The following is a 20,796-nucleotide window of genomic DNA, read 5'->3' on the forward strand; positions in this document are numbered from 1 at the left end:
TTAATAGTTTAACGATTATGAAAAATTAGTTTGTGGTTGTTCCTTCAAAACACCACACATATAGTTTCACAGATAACATCGCATGCGGCGTCCGACGAAATCATTTTTTTTTATTCCGTCGTACGACGAAATCACACGACCGACGTTATCTGTCAAATTCCATATAAAATTTTTATAGACCTTCCGATAAAATCGCATCCGGTGGAGCACAGACACGGGCCTTACCTCAAAGTACATTACAGAGATCAGGTGGTGGAATCCAGAATCAAAGTGTATGTAGTCCAGGTGGTCTCATAACCTGTTTTTATAGTCTAACTTGAATATCACTTTTTGACAGGATGGATGAAAACTTTTGTTCAAACAAGCTTTCTGGAGGCAAAACAAAACACTCTTAAAAGCTTCATTCAGAAACAGAAGCGATTAAAATCAGCCTTCGAAATTCATACACCTTGGGACGAGCCCACCTGTATATTATACCCACTTTGATAGCTGCTCGAAAACTGCTATACAATGCAAACAGCTGACAGGCTGAAATTTCAGCCTACCAACTTGAAACGGAAAGGGCCCCATTATTGGTATTTCCACCAAATTTCGACCAAGATTTCGTATAGTTTGAACGGTTCTGTTGGAATTTTCTCATTTTAAGACGTTTGTTTACGATATTCAATTACGCTATTGCAGCGTCAAAAATACGATTAATAGTGAATATTATTTCAGTGCCAGTTCAATTGGATTTCACCGGTTAAGTGTAATATTTTCTGACTGTAAAAACAAAACAGGTAATTTCCAAACTTATCATTTCATAACAAGTATTAGAGAACGAAGATATATTCCGTTTTTTACAGTTATCAAAACAGATGTTAGGGAAACGTGTTACATTTCCATCCAATTTGTTTTTAAACCAAGCAAAATTGTTTAAATTTATTCAATATAGATGTATTTATTTGTTTTTGGTTAAATTATTGCGCCACTTATTTACATTGCACATGGCATGTGTTGTTGAGACTATTCTTTGGCATCTTTTTTGGGAGATAATACGTTAAGTAATTTAATCAAATTACCAAATACAATAAATGCCAATTTTATTGCAATATCACAATTGCTTTTTGGTCAGCTGAATAGATGTTCCATGTGAAAACAGAAAGCAGGACGGGAAAGATACAAAGCACAAGAGACTCATCTGGCTCGGTGGCAGCTTAGTTGATAGCTCTGACAGTGAGCCTGCAATAAATAATCGTACAAAGTTGGTAGCAATATTTTAGCTTTTTTATTTACCCTCTTTTAGACAGTTTGCATCAGTTTTTGGCTAAGTAATTCCTTAACAAAAACATGGAGTAGCAAACTGCCTACGGGGGTGTTCAATCGACATTGGCGCATTGTCTGTAATTGGTCAAGGGATTTATCAAAAGCAATGGATGGTTCTTATATTGATCGCACCTCTCTCGGCAATTTTCCTTCCCGCATGCCTCACTACCGGGTGCGAAAAGATTATCAAAGTTTATGATAACACACAGCACAGCACAGTTTTTTTCCAATTGCCCCCCCCCCCCCCCCCCCCCCCCCGGAACGATAATGTTGTTATCGGAAGTAAGTTTCGTTCATAACTAATGTACGTTTACCGTACTTCAGGACAAGAGCAGCAGTAACCTTCCCGCCGGGAATTGGCATGTTATGAAATCGGCTGTCAAAACACGAACGCTTGCAAAAGCTCTCGGGAGTGCTCGTTGCTTTCCACGCAGTAATGTCGGCCGTATTGTACGGATGTGCGGATGTGTGGTGCCCAAGAGCCCAAGAGGGAAGGAAATTGTAAGGAAAGTTGTTTGATGTTATTACGGGTACGTTCTGAGTGAATTCAGAGTTTAAATACAAGCTGGATGGTTATGGGAAGGATATTTGTGGTTTGAATAAAGGGAATAAAATGAAACAGGTTTAGTGTAAGTTTCTGAACCGATGTCGATTTGAATTCGGTTCCAGGATCGTTATGGGTTCTTTATAAGATCCAGGAACAATGCAGGGTTCAAGGGATTAGTTGCAGGATCGGTATGAGTTGCAGAACTAGTATTGTTTTAGGATCAGTATAGGACCGGATAGGATATATGTTTGGCGCAGTATGAATAAGGACACATTTCTAGAAAAAGTATGTTTTAAGGATCAGTTCCATGACTTAAATAGATTCGGAATCAGTCCAAAGCGTTTCCAGGATTAGTTCCAAGATTGGTATAGGTTAAAGATCAAGTTCAAGATCGGTATGAGATCATGATCAGTTACTGAACTACTAATAATTTTGGATTAGCTCTATGGCCAATATAGGACCAGATTAGTACCTGAACCGATAAGGGTATGATATCATGAATTCAAGAAGCATGAATTCTAAAACTCAGTTCCCAAAAAGGTATAGATTACCTATTTCATGGATTTGGAATCAGTTACATGACCAGTGCGCGTCCAGTATCAGTTCCAAGACCGTTATAGTTTTAAGATTTTATTTGCTTTTCTACTCCCTCTAGAGGTCTTAGAAGTAGAGAGCTACTAAGAAGCCTGCTCAAAATGATTGACGTTTATAATAGGTTAGGGTTTTCGGCAGATTTCAATCAATCCGTTAGTCAGCTGCGTCAGCATATTCAAGTTAGTTCTAGGGCCATACTTTAAACATGTACACTGTAAGCATTTAGTTATTTAGGCATAGTGCCCGATAACTTTGATTAAAAAAAAAGAAAAGAAAAATAGATCAGGTTCAAAATCGATATGAGATCACGATCAGTTACAGAACTACTAATAACTTTGGATTAGCTCCAGGGCCAATATAGAACCAGATCAGTATCTGAACCGATATGGGTTCGGTATCATTAACTGAAATTTGGTACCATTTCTAGGAGCATTACAGGGTTTTCGTAGCCAATTTGATATTGTAAACTAGTTATCAGTTTTTGGCAAGTGTGATTTTGGCGTAATTCTTATTTAGTTTTTTAATTCCAAACCAATAAAACCCTAGAAAATACCGAGTACGCCAGATTCAAACATGACAACGACAGTTTCATACTTTACAACATCAGAATAGAGTTGGCTGCGTCCAATTGAGGGTTTACGACGCCAAAGTTACACTTGACGATAACCGATAGCTATTCTGCAATATCGAATTGGCTATGAAAACCCTGTATGGATTGGGACGCAGTTCCAGAAAAGGTATGGATTATGGATCTATTTCATGTCCTACAGGAATTTGGAATCAGTTAGATTACTATTGCTGCTTCAGGTTTAGTTCCAGAATCGGAAATATGAAAGATGAAATATATCAGGGTATTCTTAGTAAAATCATTATTCTGAGTCCTGGTAAAACCATTATTTGGATTAAAACCAATCTGAGAATGATGGTTGGAGGGAAACGCATACAATGGTATGCTTTTGACGATAACCATTATTTTACTTATTCAATGTCAATAGTGCTGAATTATAGGCTGAAATATGCTTCAATTTTTCAAACGTAATGTCGAAGAACATCCATAATTAATGGATGAATAAGTTCTTCTTCTTCTATTTGGCGTAACGTCCTACGCGGACATGCCGGCCTATACACAGGCTTTCGAGACATAATTCATTACCACGCAGCTGGATAGACACAATCCTTGCTACGGCAGGACGGTCCATTCTAGGCTTGAGCCCATGTCGGGCATGTTTATTGAGTCGTTCGAGTTGACGACTGTACCACGGCCCCGCTCCATACAGAAAAGTAAGAATGTCAATTATTCCAAACACTTGTAGCGTGGAATAATGTGTTTCGAATTGTAGCAACTTTGATTATGCCTATTAGGTAAGGCGTTATGCGTTATTAGGCAAGGCAAATCAAATCCCTTTTGCAAGTCAATTAGAACTCTCAAGGCAAAATGTTTAAGGTATATTCTGCACCATATCGTAACAGAAAAAAGACACACACACACAACGAAAACTGCCACCAATATTTACCCATTGCATCATTGAGAGTGTTTTGCCTTCGTTATGCGTTCAGTTGAGCAATGATTGGAATAGGGTTCCACGTTCGATCGTAGAAACCTCGCTGTACTGTTTTTTGTGTGTGTGTTCTTTCTCACCCTTGCAAAAGCGAAATGGTAACGATCATGAATAATTCAGCTCGAAACGTTCACATGCAACGTGGTATTACCGGTGCTCGCCAAAACCATGGCGTGGATTGTCGTCCACAAAGGCGAAAGGGTTTGAAGTGCGTTGTGATAAGAAACCACCCCATCTATAGACAGCAAATGACGCTTGTGTGTCCATGAATTTGGCAGCGAGTTCATATATTTGTGTCTCCTCTTGCATTCGCTTTAAGTGGGTTTGGTTTTTTTTCTTCCTTTTTGCAGCACGCGTCCAGGAACTGTTACTGTACTGGTAGTGAACCACTCGAACGATCAAGCACACTGAGTACGACGCACATACGGTCACACATACATACACACACATACACAGCTAAAACGAAAACCGCCCGAACACCGTGCTGGTGCTCTTCGGATTGTCAGGATAATAAATTACCTTTTGTCCTTTTTGCATAAATTTTCCAGCATCTCTCGGCACCAGATATCCGCCTCGGTTTTGTTGAAGTACAGCAGACAGATGTGCTCACTGTGAATAGTGATCGAAAGAGGAAAACAAAAATGAAACAAAATTGAGTTACGTCAATGGTTTCAGGTGGGAACTATACGTTAAGCGTAACAATTGGGCCTTAATATTTTTTCTCTCGTTTGCTTTTCAGTAGAGTTCTAGATTTTTTGTTTTTTTTTTTTTGTCGTTGTTGAATATATGTGTGTTCAGTACACGGCTGTGTTGTTACAGCCTATGTAAATGGGGTTGAAAATGGAACCATTTATTGGGCGCATTTCGCATCCCACATACCATCATTCCCCCCCCATTCGCTTTGCCTTCCGGGAAAATGGGCAGCAATATTTTTTTGCGTACAATGGATTGCGGGAGATTCTAACGCAAAGCAATTGAATTATGGAATTTTTATGTGTTCAACACGCTTCAACACACGGGCTGTGCTTTCGGGGGCGAAGGATTACGCACGCCAGACTGTTCAGCATGAAACCTCCACTACCCCTGGGTGTTAATTTCAATGCGATGCTCAATGTGCAAAATTAAATTCGTTCACATACCCAATTTCCAATTACGCTGTGGAAAGTAAATTTCACAATCACAATCCATTTGCGGTTATGCCTGGTTTTCGGGTTAGCGTTTGTGGGCTCATTTTAATGATGCGCGTGAGCACAACGCATTCTCGACCCGTCGTCGTCGTCGTCGTCACTGTCGTCCTTAACCGCTGGACCGCAGTTTTGGAGTGCTGGCAAACCAACCGAGCTTATTTTCCAATTAGTTTGTAACCGAGCGGAGCGTGGTTAGAGTCAACGGAAAACTCCACTCCAATCACAGCGGAGCAGATACCGCGCAAAAAAGGGGTTTCGGTACGCTATTTGTCTGGTTGCGCTGGTGTACCCGTAGCAGCGCAAGCGAAGCGAAGATTTTAGTTTGGCTTTGTTTGTTGTGGCTTGGTGGATTGGTTCTCGAAAAGGGGAATGTAAGTTGATTGATATAAATCTCAATCCCTACTCCCCGTTGGAGTCGTTGTGGACCGTTATTAATCAAATTATGTTTTGTGCAAAACTGGTGAACTTTTGGGAAAGAGCTTCAAATTAATTACTTAGGCTAACTGCAACCGTTGCTACCCTTTTGCTGCTTAACCTCCGCGCTAGCGTTTAGCGGACATTTTAGGCACTTGTTGGTGACGATATCAGTTAACTTCAGATTCATGAACCTGAATTATTGTTGAAACTGAATCTCAGAGTGTGCGTCTCTCCAATTATTCATTCACATAAAAAATTGTGAACTATTAAAGATTTATGTATCTCTCAACATGAATAGTTTACAGGGTTTTGCAGGAGTTTTCATAGCTGTGGGACATTTTATTGACTCTTTTGAACGCGAAATGAATTTATTCTACTGTGATTTGGCCTTAAAGGACTTTTGATTGACAAATCCAACTGGAATTTCTACAGAACCCGTTCAAATATGAAGTTCACTTCCCATAGTAAGAGTCAAGGAAGTGCCACATCACTATGAGAACCTCTGGAAAAAACCCTGTAATGAATCTGTATCTTAAGATTTGCCCTGCTTTGCAACTGCAATGTACACATAAGCGGTTTAAATCGAATTTGTTGCAATTCGTAACTCAGTTTGTTTCCGCTGTACGCTTTTTTGTGTACTTCATTGAAACGATGATTAACGCTTGTTGATTTGCCCACACGCCCGAAGATCACATCTAGAAGTGTGGTCAATACTGCAAACGATAACGCTTACAATATTTATGAAACTTTAGAAATTCAGGCATGTTTAGAGGTCCATGACTCTGTTAGGTTCACGACTTTAGAGATTAGGAAACTAATGGGAAACAAGGCATCCAGCCTAGATAAACCAAACATAATCTCTAGACACTTTTTAGTAGCTTTCTAGTAAGTGACTTGAAAATTTAGCAATTAATTTGAAATTTACAAGTGATACAATAAACAGATATTAAGATTTTAAGCTGAATGTACGCTTATGTAGGTTCTGCAACTATCAAGGATTTGCTCAACTCAACCCAAGAACAACTCCTCCTGAGCTTTACTCTTACTTTGGCTATGGAAGAAGAACTATCGTCGAGACGCCCCACATACTCACATACGATTGCTGTTCCGTTCGAGCAGATAGTGCAGTAAGGCCAGCATCGGCGTCAGTCCACTGCCGGCGGCCAGCAGCGCAAAGCGATTGTGATGCCGCAGCTTGCTCAGCGCAAAGTTGCCGCTCGGCTGGGACACCTGCAGCGACGTGCCGAGCGGTACCGGGCGGGTCAGATGCTTCGACAGGCACCCGTCCTGGTACGACTTCACCAGCAGCGGTATGAACGTGCCCGGACAGTCCGTACTGACGCAGCTGGCCGGGACGGGTGTGTAGCTCCGCGACACGTACTCTCCGTCGATCGAAGCCGACACCGACACGTGATGCCCGACGGGTGTCACCTGCAGCAGGCTGTTGTTTTTCGGCCGCAACAGCAGCGCACAGGAATCGTGCGTAATTTCCACGCGCGTTGCCACGTCGTACTCGTGCAGCTGCAGCTCACAGTTTTCCCGCCGCTCGTACGTCATCTGCCCGTAGCTGGTCCACAGTGCGGGGCAGAGCTTGTTAAACATCAGCTCGATCTTGCCCGACTCGAGCGACGTACGGACGGTACACGGCCACCGGACGTTGTTGGCGAGATGGAACCGGTACCGGTGCTGGACGCTCGACTCGAGCAGTATGTTTACCGTCACCTCGAGATGGTCGACGCACTCCACCATCACGCCCGGGTTGGCAAGCGAGCGGGTGTAGAAGATGAGCGTCAGTTCGGCAGTCTTCTGGATCCAGTCAAACCGTGGCACGATCGGTATGGACAGCTTCAGCGAATCGTCACTGGCCGAGCTAACGATCGATGGCGGTGGGGGCGTGGTGGACGCCGTATCAGTCGTATCCTTGGTGGGCGTTGGTGGTGACGTTGGTGTGGCAGTGGCGCTCAGCTTGGACGCTTGGGCAAACGAGGGCGGTGGCGGTGGTAGCTTACTGTTCGGGTTGGTGCTGCTGTCCGCCAGATTAATGGTAACCGTGTTGCGCAGTGGACCGATGTAGCACTTCGCCAGCAGGGATTCGTAGTTCACCCAGGCGTGCACCTCCTCGAACAGTCTTGTTGCATCCTTGCCGGCACCACGCATCAGCTCATCGGCACCTGGAAGGGAAATGAAACAATTATTACACCCGAAACAAGCGACATTGGGTCGAGCCAGACATTCTTGCAGTTATGCAGCCTGTAAAAATAATGTTTAAAGATTGATGAGCCCCAAATTCTGATTCTAGTTTACCCGAATCTTACGATATTTAGTTCCCATCGTTTATTCTTTCCTTAAACAAAAAGGCGTCATCCATCAATTACGTAACGCTAAAATTGCAAATTTCAGACCCCTCCATCTCTAGTGTCACTAATTGTAACGATAAAAGAAAACCCCCTAAAATTTTGATCCCATCCTTATCTACAGCAATTTTCCTTAAAAAAAAACCTTGCGATGATCGCAAAAACATCTGAGAATATCACAATAAAATAAGTTGCGACTTTCACAAAAAATAACTGCGTTGGTCGCAAAAAAAATGTCTTTGTTGAAAAAGTATTATGACCGGTACATTGTCCGTACTCGCTAGTGTAATTTCGATTTTCACTAGTGCATCTGGCGGCTACTGGTAGAAGCTTGGTTTGGTCATCGAGGGAATGGCCTCAAATTTAAGTAGTTTTTTCACCGTTTTTTTTATACGAAAATGGCTTTTCGTGTTTTTTACTTGCACAACATATTTTTACATTTTCGAACAATTACATTTTTTTCAGTCCAGTTTATGTAAAAAACATCGAAAAATAACATATTTTCTGAAGCGTCCCCAAATTGTTGGGCAAAATGCTTCGGTCAGCCGTCACCAGTTGCGCTAGTGAAAATCGAAATTACACTAGCGCGTACGGGCACTGTACCCCGGCTTTTATGCAATTGTTCCAAAAATATTTGCGATTGTCGCAAAAAAATCTGCCATTGTCGCATAAACTTTTTGCGATTGTCGCAAACAATTTTTTGCGATTGTCTACAAAAGTGGTAAAAATATTTTGCGATCGTCGCAAAAAAAAATCTGCGAATATTTTTGCGGCAATCACAGATTTTTTGCGACAATCGCAGATATTTTTAAGACAATCGCCGATTTTTTTCGGGAGTTGTAATGTTTTTTTTTTGCGATAGGCGCAATTTTTTATTGTGACAATCGCATAATATTTTTACAATATTCGCAGACTTTTTTGCGACAGTAGGTTATACCGTTGTAATGCTACGTAACCAATTCTTATCAAGACATTCGTGTCCCGTCATATTTTCCTGAAAACTGCTTTGATATTAAGATCTGAAATCATCCCTTACTTCCACTATCAAGCAGACAGATTTTTTTTAATAGAAATACCCGTTAATAACTTTATCCTTGAATCAAACGAGCGAGCCTTTGCTTTTAAATAATTATGCCAAAGCCAATCCTTAACCCTCCTCTGAAAGGACAGTTTATTAAAAGGGTTTTCCCCATTCAAACCCATCTAAAACATCGTCATCCACCATCATCACTCACCGCTCTGGTACCTAATTAACTGTAGCAAATTAAAGAAGCAAAAAAAACAACAACGACTTACCTCCGGGATGAAAGTTCATGTATCGCGTCACGTTGTACACCTTCCCCCGTATTGCCATCCAGGCGTCTTCTGCCCGATCGTGCTTGGCAAGCTCCGCATGGCTGACGGGTACGATGCGGCCCCCGGTGCCGGTCAGATCGGTGCCCGAGTTGCCCAGCCGGATCCAGTCCATCAGCGAATGGCCCGGCTTCAGTGCGGTTTTGTTGCGAGGGTTGCCTGCGGAAATTAATCGAAGAAAGCCACAAAGACACACACACACACACACACACACACACACACACACACACATTTTATTAACAAAAACCGTTTTCATCGTGTTTCTAATGATAGGTCAGTATAAATTGCTCAGCATGCAGAGGAGAGAGAACTACAGAAGGAGAAAGCGAAAGATTCTTCAGAGAAAAAAAAAGTAGAGCGAGAGCTTCATCGTCACGCCATCCGGAAGGCTCCAATGAAATACCCTCATCATACCAACGAACACAGCAGTGAAGGCACTAACAACAGCAGCAGAGGGTAAACTCGGCAAGCGGTTTGAATCATAAATTATGAATATCCGGGCTCTGTCACGCGAAACGTGCTCCCGTTCATCGTAATGTCCCTCCCCAGGCCGGGGGGCGTTAGTACTACGGGCAAGATTTTCGATGGTTTAACACAAACCTAAACTGAGAACCCTCTGCCCTCTGCAGTTGCCACCACAAACTGGAGGAATTCTTGGGTGCTAACCCCCGTGCGAACGGCACACGATCGAACGCATCCGGTGTGTTTTATTTGAACTCGAATGAATGTGTAATCTATTATTCAGGGCGCCGAGAAACCAATCTTCATCGTTCACACGAAACAGCAAGTATAATGTAGAGCTGCAACCACAAAAAAACTCCCTCTGGTGAGAATATCTGACAAATGATAGGAAGTACGAAAGTAGTTCTGGCCAATGAAAAGGGTGGGTTGTTTGATGGGACCCGATTAGGATCGCAAAAAGAACGGAATAAGCATCCCAGCGATCAGAATTGGGTTGCGCTTGCGGCATTCATGAGATGTAAAGCGGATGTGTGGTGGTATATTGGTGGAGATTATGGAATGTGAAATGGATGCAAAATATGCTTCATCTATGGACAGCGTGTGGCGCCGCAAAACGTGATGGAGCAGACATTCCTGCCGATGAGGCTGCATCCATCGTTTTCAGTACGCAGTTGGCAGCAACCGGCAAACCGAGTGACGCATTCCACATTTTGACGTGTTGGCAATATCGAAGCATTGATGGTGGGAGTTGCCCAGTGTTTTTTTTATGCATACATTTTTACCTCCAGTACGTGTACGTGACATTTTTCCTGTATTGAGTGATGTAAGGTAAATGTGAAATGGTGTCGGTACATCTAAGCGGAGTTTAAGAGCGTTGTGTACTTAAATTCAAATCAATTTTGCAATACGTAGGTTTTATTTTCAAATATTATAAAATAAGTTCCAACAATTGAAGATATAATCTTCCATTTATAATCCTAATATTTAGATACTTCAGAAGTATTAATTCCTCGAGACCACGAGGAATTAATACTTCTGAAGTATCTAAATATTAGGATTACCAATAACACGTTAGTAGCGTTTTTGATGTCAGGCAACATGGCAACATTTTGAAGTATTATCTTTATACTTTCTTTTCCACTACTTTTCATTTCGCCACAGTTAATATAACATTGTTTTTGCAAGCTCCAAACATGGCCACTTTCAGAACGGAAAGTGTGTTTTTATGGGAAGCTATATTTCGTTATTGATAATATTGGGCAAATGTATGCCTAAAGTCATCGTATGTTATTGGAAGTTTATGGTACTCATGCTTTATCTGAATCAAGGTATCGGCAATGGTTTTCCAGGTGAAAAATTGTACTTATAATTTAGAGTACAAAGAACATTCCAGGGCGCTACGAAGATTTGAAGCATTGAAGAATCACTGCAAGTCATATCCGATTGGATGCAAATTGCAAAATTCAACTTAAAGATGTGAAATAGTATTTAGACAAGAATTCAAATATTTGGTAAAAACGTTTTAAACTCATCGGCACTCACAACACAACTCATGGGCCGAATGAGAGCACTCTAGGACGTTAGAATCTGTCAAAGAAAAATTACTAGTTTCGACTAATGTTTATCAAAATTTAAATTTTGACTGCTTTAACGTTCCTAACGTCGAGACTTAACAAACTTTAATTCATTTCTTCAGCATTATTTGTGTGTAATCGGTACTATTTTTCAGCTTTAGTCCCTTTTATTATTTTTAATCCCAGAATCGTTTCATGTTTCGGCCATGTGTCTTAATTTGATGTTGTTGTAAAGGCAACATTGAAGCTGATAGCCCTTGCTCTCTAGTTTCGGTCTTAATATTCTTTCACCGTTCTTATCCTTGATTCTATTTCGCCTTGGGCCAAAACACATGACTTGTTTTTTTTTGTGGTTTTTTGTTTTGTGCTACAACAGAACATTATGACACAATGTTCTGGGGAAATGACGGAAAATTAAGATAAAACCCCGTTCCATCATAAACCAACACACAAATCTCAATTAAAAGAACTGTTGGGAAATATGACTACGGCTTATGAACGAAAGCACACAAGGTTTTGTCAGAAGTGTACCATTTTGTATTACTTTCCCATGGAGTCTATCGGCCTTTATAGATACACCAGTGTCTAGATTAAGTTGTACAGAAAGAAACCCTTGTTTTTCTTTTGTTTCTGTTTTGTTTCTCTTTCTCTTTTTGTTGTGTGATCGTTTTTCAAACGAACTCTTCATGCAGTGCAGTCTTTTCCTGTGTCAAAAAAGCATGTGCCCAACTGCCTTTTCCTACTGGATCCCTGGACAGATGTGATAAGACTATTCCCAGAAGCAAGCGAGCAGCAGCAGCAAAAAATCGCCACTCTCTTATTGAGTTCTGGTCCATCTGGTTAGCTTCGTTAGCTCCCAAAGTCCCCTCATCGTTTTGATGCTTGAAGAGGCAATCGAGTGTACACCAACCAGGCACGCAGAAGCACTTTTTTCTGGGAACAGATCAACCAAATGAAACGGGACAAGCAAGCTGATGTTTCTATCTGTCGCTTGGTGAAGAATGCTTTATTGTTTATAGGTCAAAAAGCCTTGTTGAAAGATTATAGGAAACCATTTGAAGGCATGCTGTGCGCATACTTTTGCCTACCCTTGATTGCATTGCTCAGCTTAAACTGGGTTCAAACTGTTTTGTGATAAAGACATGTAGACCAGACGGAATAATTTCTCTTCATGTCTACCACACATCGTCACAGAGAAGTTAGTCCCTGCTCAAATCGATTATTCAAGGCTAATCCGTGTTAAAACAGTTCATCACCAAATATTGATCCACACCGGTTGCCATCTTCCGGGCAGCACACATAAAATCCCTCTTTTTAAGTTATGTGTTTGTGTGTTTAATCTCAGATTTCGTCGCAAAACGCAACACGATGTTTGGATAGGGCTACTTTCACGGTTGTGCTGAGCTGCTTGTTTGTTATTTTTTTATCCTTTTGGTTAACTAAATTCTCCCATTCAATTCCAATCACGGCTAGCACACGAAAGGAAGGAAAGGAATAAAATGTGGGGCCAATAATAATGGATGCTACACAACTACATCCCATTAGGATCAGTTTCACCCGACCGTATCATAGCCACAGTTCCCAAGGTTCGAAACAAACCCGAGACGGATTGGATGGGCATTGCAAAGGGAGAAGGGGGAGGTCGAAGTCGAACCCTGGCGGTATCCACCGTGTACACGCCACACAACACGCCAATCGCTAAGCAAGATTGAGTAGACGCGGCAATAGACAGGACCGAGGCCGGGCAAATGGTAACGAACATACTAACGAATGTGTTTTTCCCACACGCACACATGTGGAGCGTTTTTTTTTTCTTATTTCCATTGAACGGTACCACACAGCAGGTTGTTCTTTTTTGCTTCTTTTTTTCCGCATTTGTGGACGTGAACGGGTTTGAAATAGGAAAATATTTCCCGATGGCGGAAAAAATGGCCCAAGAAGCAAAGGCTTACCTTGCACCCTTCGCGTCGTCCCACACTCGAGCAATGGAAAATGAACCCATGCTGACACACACACACAGCACTGGGAAATCTATTATCGTCTGATTTGGGGTGCTTCAGGGCGACAACACACGGCCAAAAAAAAGGACAGAAAATCCGCTTCCCGATGGCTTCTTAGGCGTGGGAAACGCTCCTTGTACTTTCAATCCGCCACAGACGGCACAACGCGTACGTGTGTGTATGTTTGTGTCGCGAAAGCTTATTTCTGCCCATCGCTTCCCACTGTGGGAGGATACATGCAAGGGTGCACACTTCTGACTTTAACGTTCCTTCAGGGGGTGGCGGCGGGCACGTCTTTCGTGCCGCTTGTTGGAGAAAGAATATTGTGGACCGCGAATGTATGTACGTGTGTGTGTGTCAAGCTATGGGCGAGGAACGTAAAAGCGCAAAGAAGCTTCCCGCCCTGCACAATACCTTATTACGCGGTGTAATAAACTTCCGCTTGCTCGGCTCGCATAAAGGATCGGCTTGCAAAAAGGGAATCTTAATCATCTTTACCGTCGACACAATTTTCCAATCCAGTAGACACGGGTAGAGCCATCACAAAAGGGGGGTAGAGTTTGGTGGGGCTTGCCGTTTTGTGCAGCGATGAGTCGGCGGGAACTGCACTGATCGTTTGGTTGCTTTGATTGCGACTTTACTTGCTGCCGGCAGCTTAGCTGCCATTGTCGACCGATTTCGTTGTTTACCCGCGTGCGTTAATGAGCGTGCAGAAGCTTATTTTTATACGACCGAGGGCCTGGAGTGTGTTGGGGGAGCAATAATGATCTCAAAAGCTTAGCACTAACCCTAGACGGGTTGGATGGACGGTTCGGCTTGATTTGTGGCGTTGCAGCACCATCGTTCTGGGTGGTGGTAAATGAGGAGAGCGTTTTTTCATGGCTTTATAACGGTCAGCGTAATCGATTGGTTTGCCTCTGGCCCTTGAACGGTTATTGCAGCTGAACGACCACAGCCCCCATTAAACGGACAATTTAAACTCGAAATCAAGCGTACAGTTGCTGATTGGCTGAGAGGTTAATTAACACAGCAATCAGTGAGTGAGTGGTTACTGCTGTGAGATTGTATGTGTTTAAAAATATGCTCAGCGTGATCACAAAAGTTTTCTAATCTATTAGGAAAAAAGCCGTTTTTTCAAATGCATTATTGAGCATTTCTGTACAAATACTTTTTAACAAATTCGAGCTTATCTCTTGAAAAAAAAAACCCATTGTTTTTCTAGCCAAAGAAAACGACTGTTCGTGTCGACAGTTTCCGGGAATGAGACACACAATTGAACATGTCAAGCATTGCCCTTACTGAGCCTAATGTTATCTTTCTTGGGAAACCATTATCATTTTCACCGTAAGCTGTACAATCAGGAATTCTTTGAGAGACCTTTGGCATTCACGTGTACCGGATTGTCGTACGAGTGAGTTGTTGATCCGTAAAAATGTGTAAAAACGTGTTGCGTTTTATTTTACTTACAAATTGAAAGACGCACACAGCACCAATTTCTGCGAAGCTGGGATTTCGAGATTTGTATCCGGAAGCAGCACGTAAACACGGTTAGTTTAATTTGAGGTTTGGCGTAAAAAGTAAATTGCTTGATACATTATTTCATATTCAATCTTCTGAGTAGATCCGTGTAGAGTGATATTTGGTTCGACTTTTCGACAGAAATTTGCATTTTTTTCGTTACATAAAACTGAAAGAACTGACTTCAAGAATGTGAAATATAATTTGAGATCTATATTCTCATCCTTTCCATTCATGTTCGAAACGATTGATTTAAAAAAAATAAAATAAATTATTGGAAAATGTTCAAATCATCATAAAATAATCGAATAATTATTTCGATTTATATTTTCACTATAGTATCACTAAATCGTTCCATAAACAAAGGGGCCCTTTCCGTTTGAAGTTCGTAGGCTGAAATTTCAGCCTGTCAGCTGTTTGCATTGTATAGCAGTTTTCGAGCAGCTATCAAAGTGAGTACAATATACAGGTGAGCTTATCTCTTGGTGTATGTATTTAGAAGGCTGCATTTAACCGCCTCTGTTTCTAAATGAAGATTTTAAGAGTGTTTTGAGTATTCGTCAAGCCTCCAGAAAGCTTGTTTGAGCAAAAATTTTCACCCGTTGTCGCGCACACGAAGTGTCTTTCGGAGCAGCAGCTTAAGACAGGCACAGTACACGCCGACTTGAGCGCACTAACTGGCTGTTGGCAAATAATGCCTTCATTAATTTATTCAATTGAATTTATACTCTAAAAATGCTGACCGTCGTCGATCAGCATATTCTTCTTAGCCTATGTTTCCCATTTAATCGTTAAACCAGCGCGCATCGCTGGCGCGTTGCATACCGTAGTTGGTCAGTATTTATTGACCTAGAAACGCTTTGTTTTTAAGCCTAAATTGTCGTCAGCGACACCCGTCCTTCCAAAAAGTGATATTAAAAAGGTTATAAAAAACTTTTTATGAGACCACCTGGACTACATGCACTTTGATTCTGGATTCCATCACCAGATCTTTTTAATGCACCTTGGGATAAGTGTAAACACCACCTTGTTTTGTCATTTTTTCGAGCAGGTACTCGAATCTAATTCTAGCTTTGTGGCTAGAATAATCTAGACTGAAAATTGCAGGCCAGTATTATGTGTGGTTTTTTATGGAGTGTTTACATGATTTCAGAATCCAACTGTCAAACTCCATACAAAAAACTAGAATCATGAGGGCCCAGTTAACAATAGTCAAACTAATATATTGTGGACGTTTTGGATGAGCTACAGAATTTTGTTAGCTTTCAAATACTATAAGAAATAAGCAAAACCAGTAAAAGCATTAGGCTTAAATTTCTATAGGTGAAATCTCGTTCTGAACCCTTCAATTCCTGCAAACGTTTTCGCTCTACTGGGAGGTTTACAGTAAGAAAATAATAGTGCACCACCAAAACAACATTATTTCAAATCTGATCGGAAAATCTGATAAGAAATCTGAAAAGAAAATAATAGTGCACCGACAAAAAAGCATTATTTCAATTCTGATCGGTAGGGAATTCGTTTCATGATGTGTTATACCTCTTACATCTTTCTATGGAGACTGCGCTGAGACATGAATGAAGCCAAATCCTCACAAAGTCTCTATAAAGGTAAACAATAACACAGCATGAAAAAGATGTTTACTATGAATAATGTACAATAAATACATTAATATCAATGATTGATTAAGCGCCGCATTATCATGGCTGATAAAACATTCAAAAAGCAATCGGTAGGATCAATCTACGACAATAAAGCTTCAGTGTGGAGAAGACACTGGCGAAAAAAAAGACTCCCCCCGTCGAGCACCATCATCAATCAAGCGCATATACTAGCCAGTTCCAGCGATTCGCTGCCTCATAGCCATCAACTAGACATTGTTTTGACGGATCATAATTGTTCCACTTATCACCCAAAGTTATACGGAGAGCGGTCGCGCGTAGATGAGCTGAACGTGCCAGCAACAACTGAACGGGAAAACTTTGCTCCGTGCACATCAACGGTGAGCCCTTTCCATCACCCCCCCGCCCGTGAGTAATATTATGCATGCTTTTATGCTTGAGTTTACCTTGGTTAGTTTGTTGAGAGTTAGGAAAAAAGCGCTCCCAGTGCAAACCTCGCTTCGGCTCCAAGCCATACTTCATTTTATAGTACAAATGATGACTGTTTTTGAAACTGTTTCCCGCACTGTCGAGAGTGGTGAGCATTATTTACTACTACCCTGTCGACTTCGCTTCGCAATGTGCTATACAAACAACTCCATGAGGATTATTATTAGTAGAGCAAACGTACAAAACTCAATTAAAATTCAAAATAAGGGCACAGCGCCTCCGGGCGCTAACAGTGCGACCGCTATATCGACGCCGGGGAGTTGCCATTGCAGCAGCAGCGTTTTCTGTGGATGGATTTTTAAGGCCAAAAGCAAAGTTTAACTTTTTTTCCTTTTCTATCACGATTCTTTCGCACAGCTTTGGCTTGGGGAATGTTTTATTGGGTTACAAAGTTGAGGTAAAAGCAAATTTTGCCTAATAATGTTACTAACTGCTCAATGGGCGCCGAGAGAACGCGCGTTCAAAATGCTAAACGTGAAACCAGCAATGCTTAAGCCTTAACGCGCTTTGCATTTTGAGTGTTTTTTGAGAGAAACTTTCAGTTACATTGGTGCTTACGTATGAAATTTAATTTAGAAATTTTGCGAACCACAGCATCGTCTATTGATGAACCTTTAGTTTTAACAAATTTTAAGAATTTTGTAAAGATTCGTGGAATACATAATTGGGCTTGATTTGGAATTAAATCTGGCTTCATTCCCTTGTTGATCGTGTTTCCTGTTTTTCATTTGAAGCTCAAAGAATAAAAATACTCCAGAACGTTTTCCTCAGAATTTCATTCATAAATGTTTCCATTCGCGTGGCGTGGCTCAGCAGCGTGGCAGGCTTTTCATTATGATTTTAATTACTTCACCACGCGCCGTACCGTACGTACCCGTGTGGTGCTTTAGCAGGTGTCGCGCAACGTTCCTTAGAAAAATATTATAACGAGAGTTTTCACCCATGTTGACTAGGTAGGGCCGATCTGTCTGTTGACTAGGTTTGCGATATGTGGCTCATTTTTTGCACCCGTTCCTATGAAAACATTTCCTTCTAAGGCTGAGGTTGTGTAAACTAGGCCTCTCAGTATTGAGAGCATTTGTTAATTAAAATTAAAAAAATGTACAATACAAACGCATTGCTCCTGATACTCATCTCGTTACTAATGGTTGCGTAACGTTTTATAACAGCAAACATCATTAAACCAAACGTAATGACTACTTCAAAGTCTCAGCAATGCTTGCACGTTCGCGTGGATGAATTTTAAAGTAGATGGGCAATTATGCATTTCTTATTCATTCACGGACAAACAGCAAGGATTACGAATATCATTGTTGTTGAAAGAACTGTTACAAAAAGAGCCAAAGCAAACCTCGTCTGCGCGTACTTCGTTAAACTTTTCGTTCGTTCACGAGCTTCTCATCTGATTACACACATTTGTATGATTTCTTCCTTTGGTGTGTGGGTTGCAAAAGTTTCGCAAAGGAGGCAAAGCAGATTGGAAATTTAATTCAATAACAAGGATTAGTATTGGGGGTGAATGGGCGTACAAGTCGCAAGTGTTTAAAGCAGTATCATTTCAAATTCCATTTTGTGCTCCACAAACGGAAATTAAACAAAACGATTAAAGCCATTTCAAAACTGATTAAAATTGATGCTTACAAATGAAATGCGCACAGCATTAGCGCTTTCGGCACGTAATGCTAAGTTAAAGAATGCCAACAACAGCATGGAAGCTTTTACTTCTGCGGATGGTGCTGGTACTTCGTTGTTTCGCAAGGGCAAAAATTGCAAAGCGATAAACAACTTGGCAACTTTTCTTGCACCAGTTGACCTTCCGAGCCGGTTCCCATTATCCTGTCAACTGGAGGCGTTGATGCACATGGCAGTATCCACAACAGTTCGCTTACACACGACGCAAGCAAAAAGTCCATTGGTACGGATGGGCAAGGCAAAATCTGCTGCTTCATCACGCGCCTTTCGTTGCTGTTGCTGTCCCACCGTCGAATGGTGCATAATTCATGCTATTGTGTTGATGCTTTTCGTTTCTAGTTTACTGCTTTCCATTCATCCTTATTTAGCTGTGCGTTCAAAGTTTGCTAGCGCTGGCTGCATTACATTTCCTCTCGCTCCTTCTCCTTCTCCCTCTCTCTCTCTTTGGCGAAAAGAAAACCAAAGTAATTGCTTGAAAAACGCAGCACCCGTCACATCCTTAAAGCCACTAACTACGTGAGGCAATTACAGCGAATGCTTCGCGAAACCTCTGAAACGAGTGCATCTTCATTTGTCCATGCTTTTTTTCCCCTCTAACTGCAATGTAGCAGCGAGCATCGGAAATGGAAAGGTTATTCGCAGCAAAACAACGCAAATAAGCTCTCACTGTCTTCCTAGAACAAAAAAAAAGCCAACGGTTGGTTCGTTGCCATTTTCTTTCTCCAATTTCAATACCAACACGGCTACTGTTGGGGTAGCCTTCACAGGAATAAAAAATGCAAAAAACTGAATCCTTCACCAAGAGTTCTCTCGGTTTACGTAACCGTAACGGCAGAAACGGACCGGACTAAAATGGTAATAGAACCAGTTACAACCGACCGGTTAGTTTTGCACATTGAATTTACATACGATTCACCTGGAATCGTTGTGTTTACGTGAGCAAAGGGCTTTCTTCTAATTCTTTATGTCCTTCGTTTTTCGTCCCAAGGCACCATCGTTAGCCATTACCATTTCGGTTGTGGGATCTGGTTTTTCGGAAGCAAAGGTAGAGCGCAGTCGAGCGGGTTAATGTATGCTGAATTTGGTTGTAAATTGAAATTATCAATTTATGTAAATAACTTTGTTTTACATGAGGAAGAGCACGTTGTTTGGATGATAGTGTAGAGAAAATATCATGCTGTGGACTTAAAGTCATATGCTCTCTCTTTTTAGTTTTGAATTGTTCTTTTAGTTCATTTCTTTGATTAAATGGATCACAACACACTACAGAGAGTTTGAAGAGAAAAAATGTAATTTTGAATATGTTTGTTGAAATTAGTCATAAAACTTTATACACAGTATGACAGTAAAGGATGCAGTAAAGCTCAACTCTCGTTGAAATTTGAATTGATTAAACAAAAACTAATGCATTTTGATGCTACAAATACATTCTTAAGTGCACAAAAGAAGCGTTAGCTTGTTTAATAATATTTTTGCAAAATGTGTGCTCAATGAATAATCTACTATCAAATGAAATTGCGAAGGATGTCATTTTACTATAAGATCTAACAAGAAGTCCACCATCGATACAAATCTGGAATATACCGGACATTCCATATGTAGAATCGACTATGCTGTCAATAAATCCGGAACAACTCCAGTCCATTAATGATTGGAAGTAAGAATTGAGAGACTGCCACTGAATAACAACCAGGAATGAACTGGAACTAATGATATCGAACAGAAGGCATGTATTTGAAACTGAAAGTCTTTATTTTATATATTCATTATATTAAGGCCACGTTTCCATTCATTCCATCCATCCATTTATCACGCTTAGTCTTAAGTAAAATAATTAACATGTAAAAGGTCGCACAACACGAATACTATTCAGCAATGCGGTGCGCGACATGTCAGGTTGATGACGACCACAAATGACATTAAACTCACGGCACATACGAATAACGGATCAGAGAAGCCAATAGCGATCTAGCTCGGAGCGATCTCGGCGGGACATACATGTTGAGCTTCGAAAGAAGCGCGATCGATCCGATTGTCAAGAAGTCCCGCGACAAACAGCATCTGAGCGTTGCAGTTCCGTTGCTTCAATGTCTCGATGCCAAGCAACGCACCGCGTCCCTCAT

At 41.3% G+C, this 20,796-nt stretch overlaps 1 protein-coding gene across 5 annotated transcripts in view; it reads right to left on the reverse strand.

Moving 5' to 3' along the window:
• Window positions 1-20,796, reverse strand: part of LOC121598507 (cytochrome b5 reductase 4) — a 58,475-nt gene that overhangs the window by 5,952 nt on the left and 31,727 nt on the right. For 4 of the 5 annotated variants that reach the window (XM_041925463.1, XM_041925459.1, XM_041925461.1 and 1 more), the window contains exons 3-5: window positions 9,260-9,475; window positions 6,703-7,780; window positions 4,525-4,614 (exon numbers count right to left, since the gene is read on the reverse strand). In XM_041925463.1, coding sequence (XP_041781397.1) covers window positions 4,525-4,614; window positions 6,703-7,780; window positions 9,260-9,475 — 1,384 coding nt within the window. Of the gene's footprint in view, window positions 1-4,520; window positions 4,615-6,702; window positions 7,781-9,259; window positions 9,476-20,796 lie in introns of those variants that run through there. The other variant, XM_041925464.1, reaches the window with a different exon arrangement.

The sequence above is a fragment of the Anopheles merus genome, chromosome 3L, assembly GCF_017562075.2.
Source record: "Anopheles merus strain MAF chromosome 3L, AmerM5.1, whole genome shotgun sequence".
NCBI classification, from domain to species: domain Eukaryota; kingdom Metazoa; phylum Arthropoda; class Insecta; order Diptera; family Culicidae; genus Anopheles; species Anopheles merus.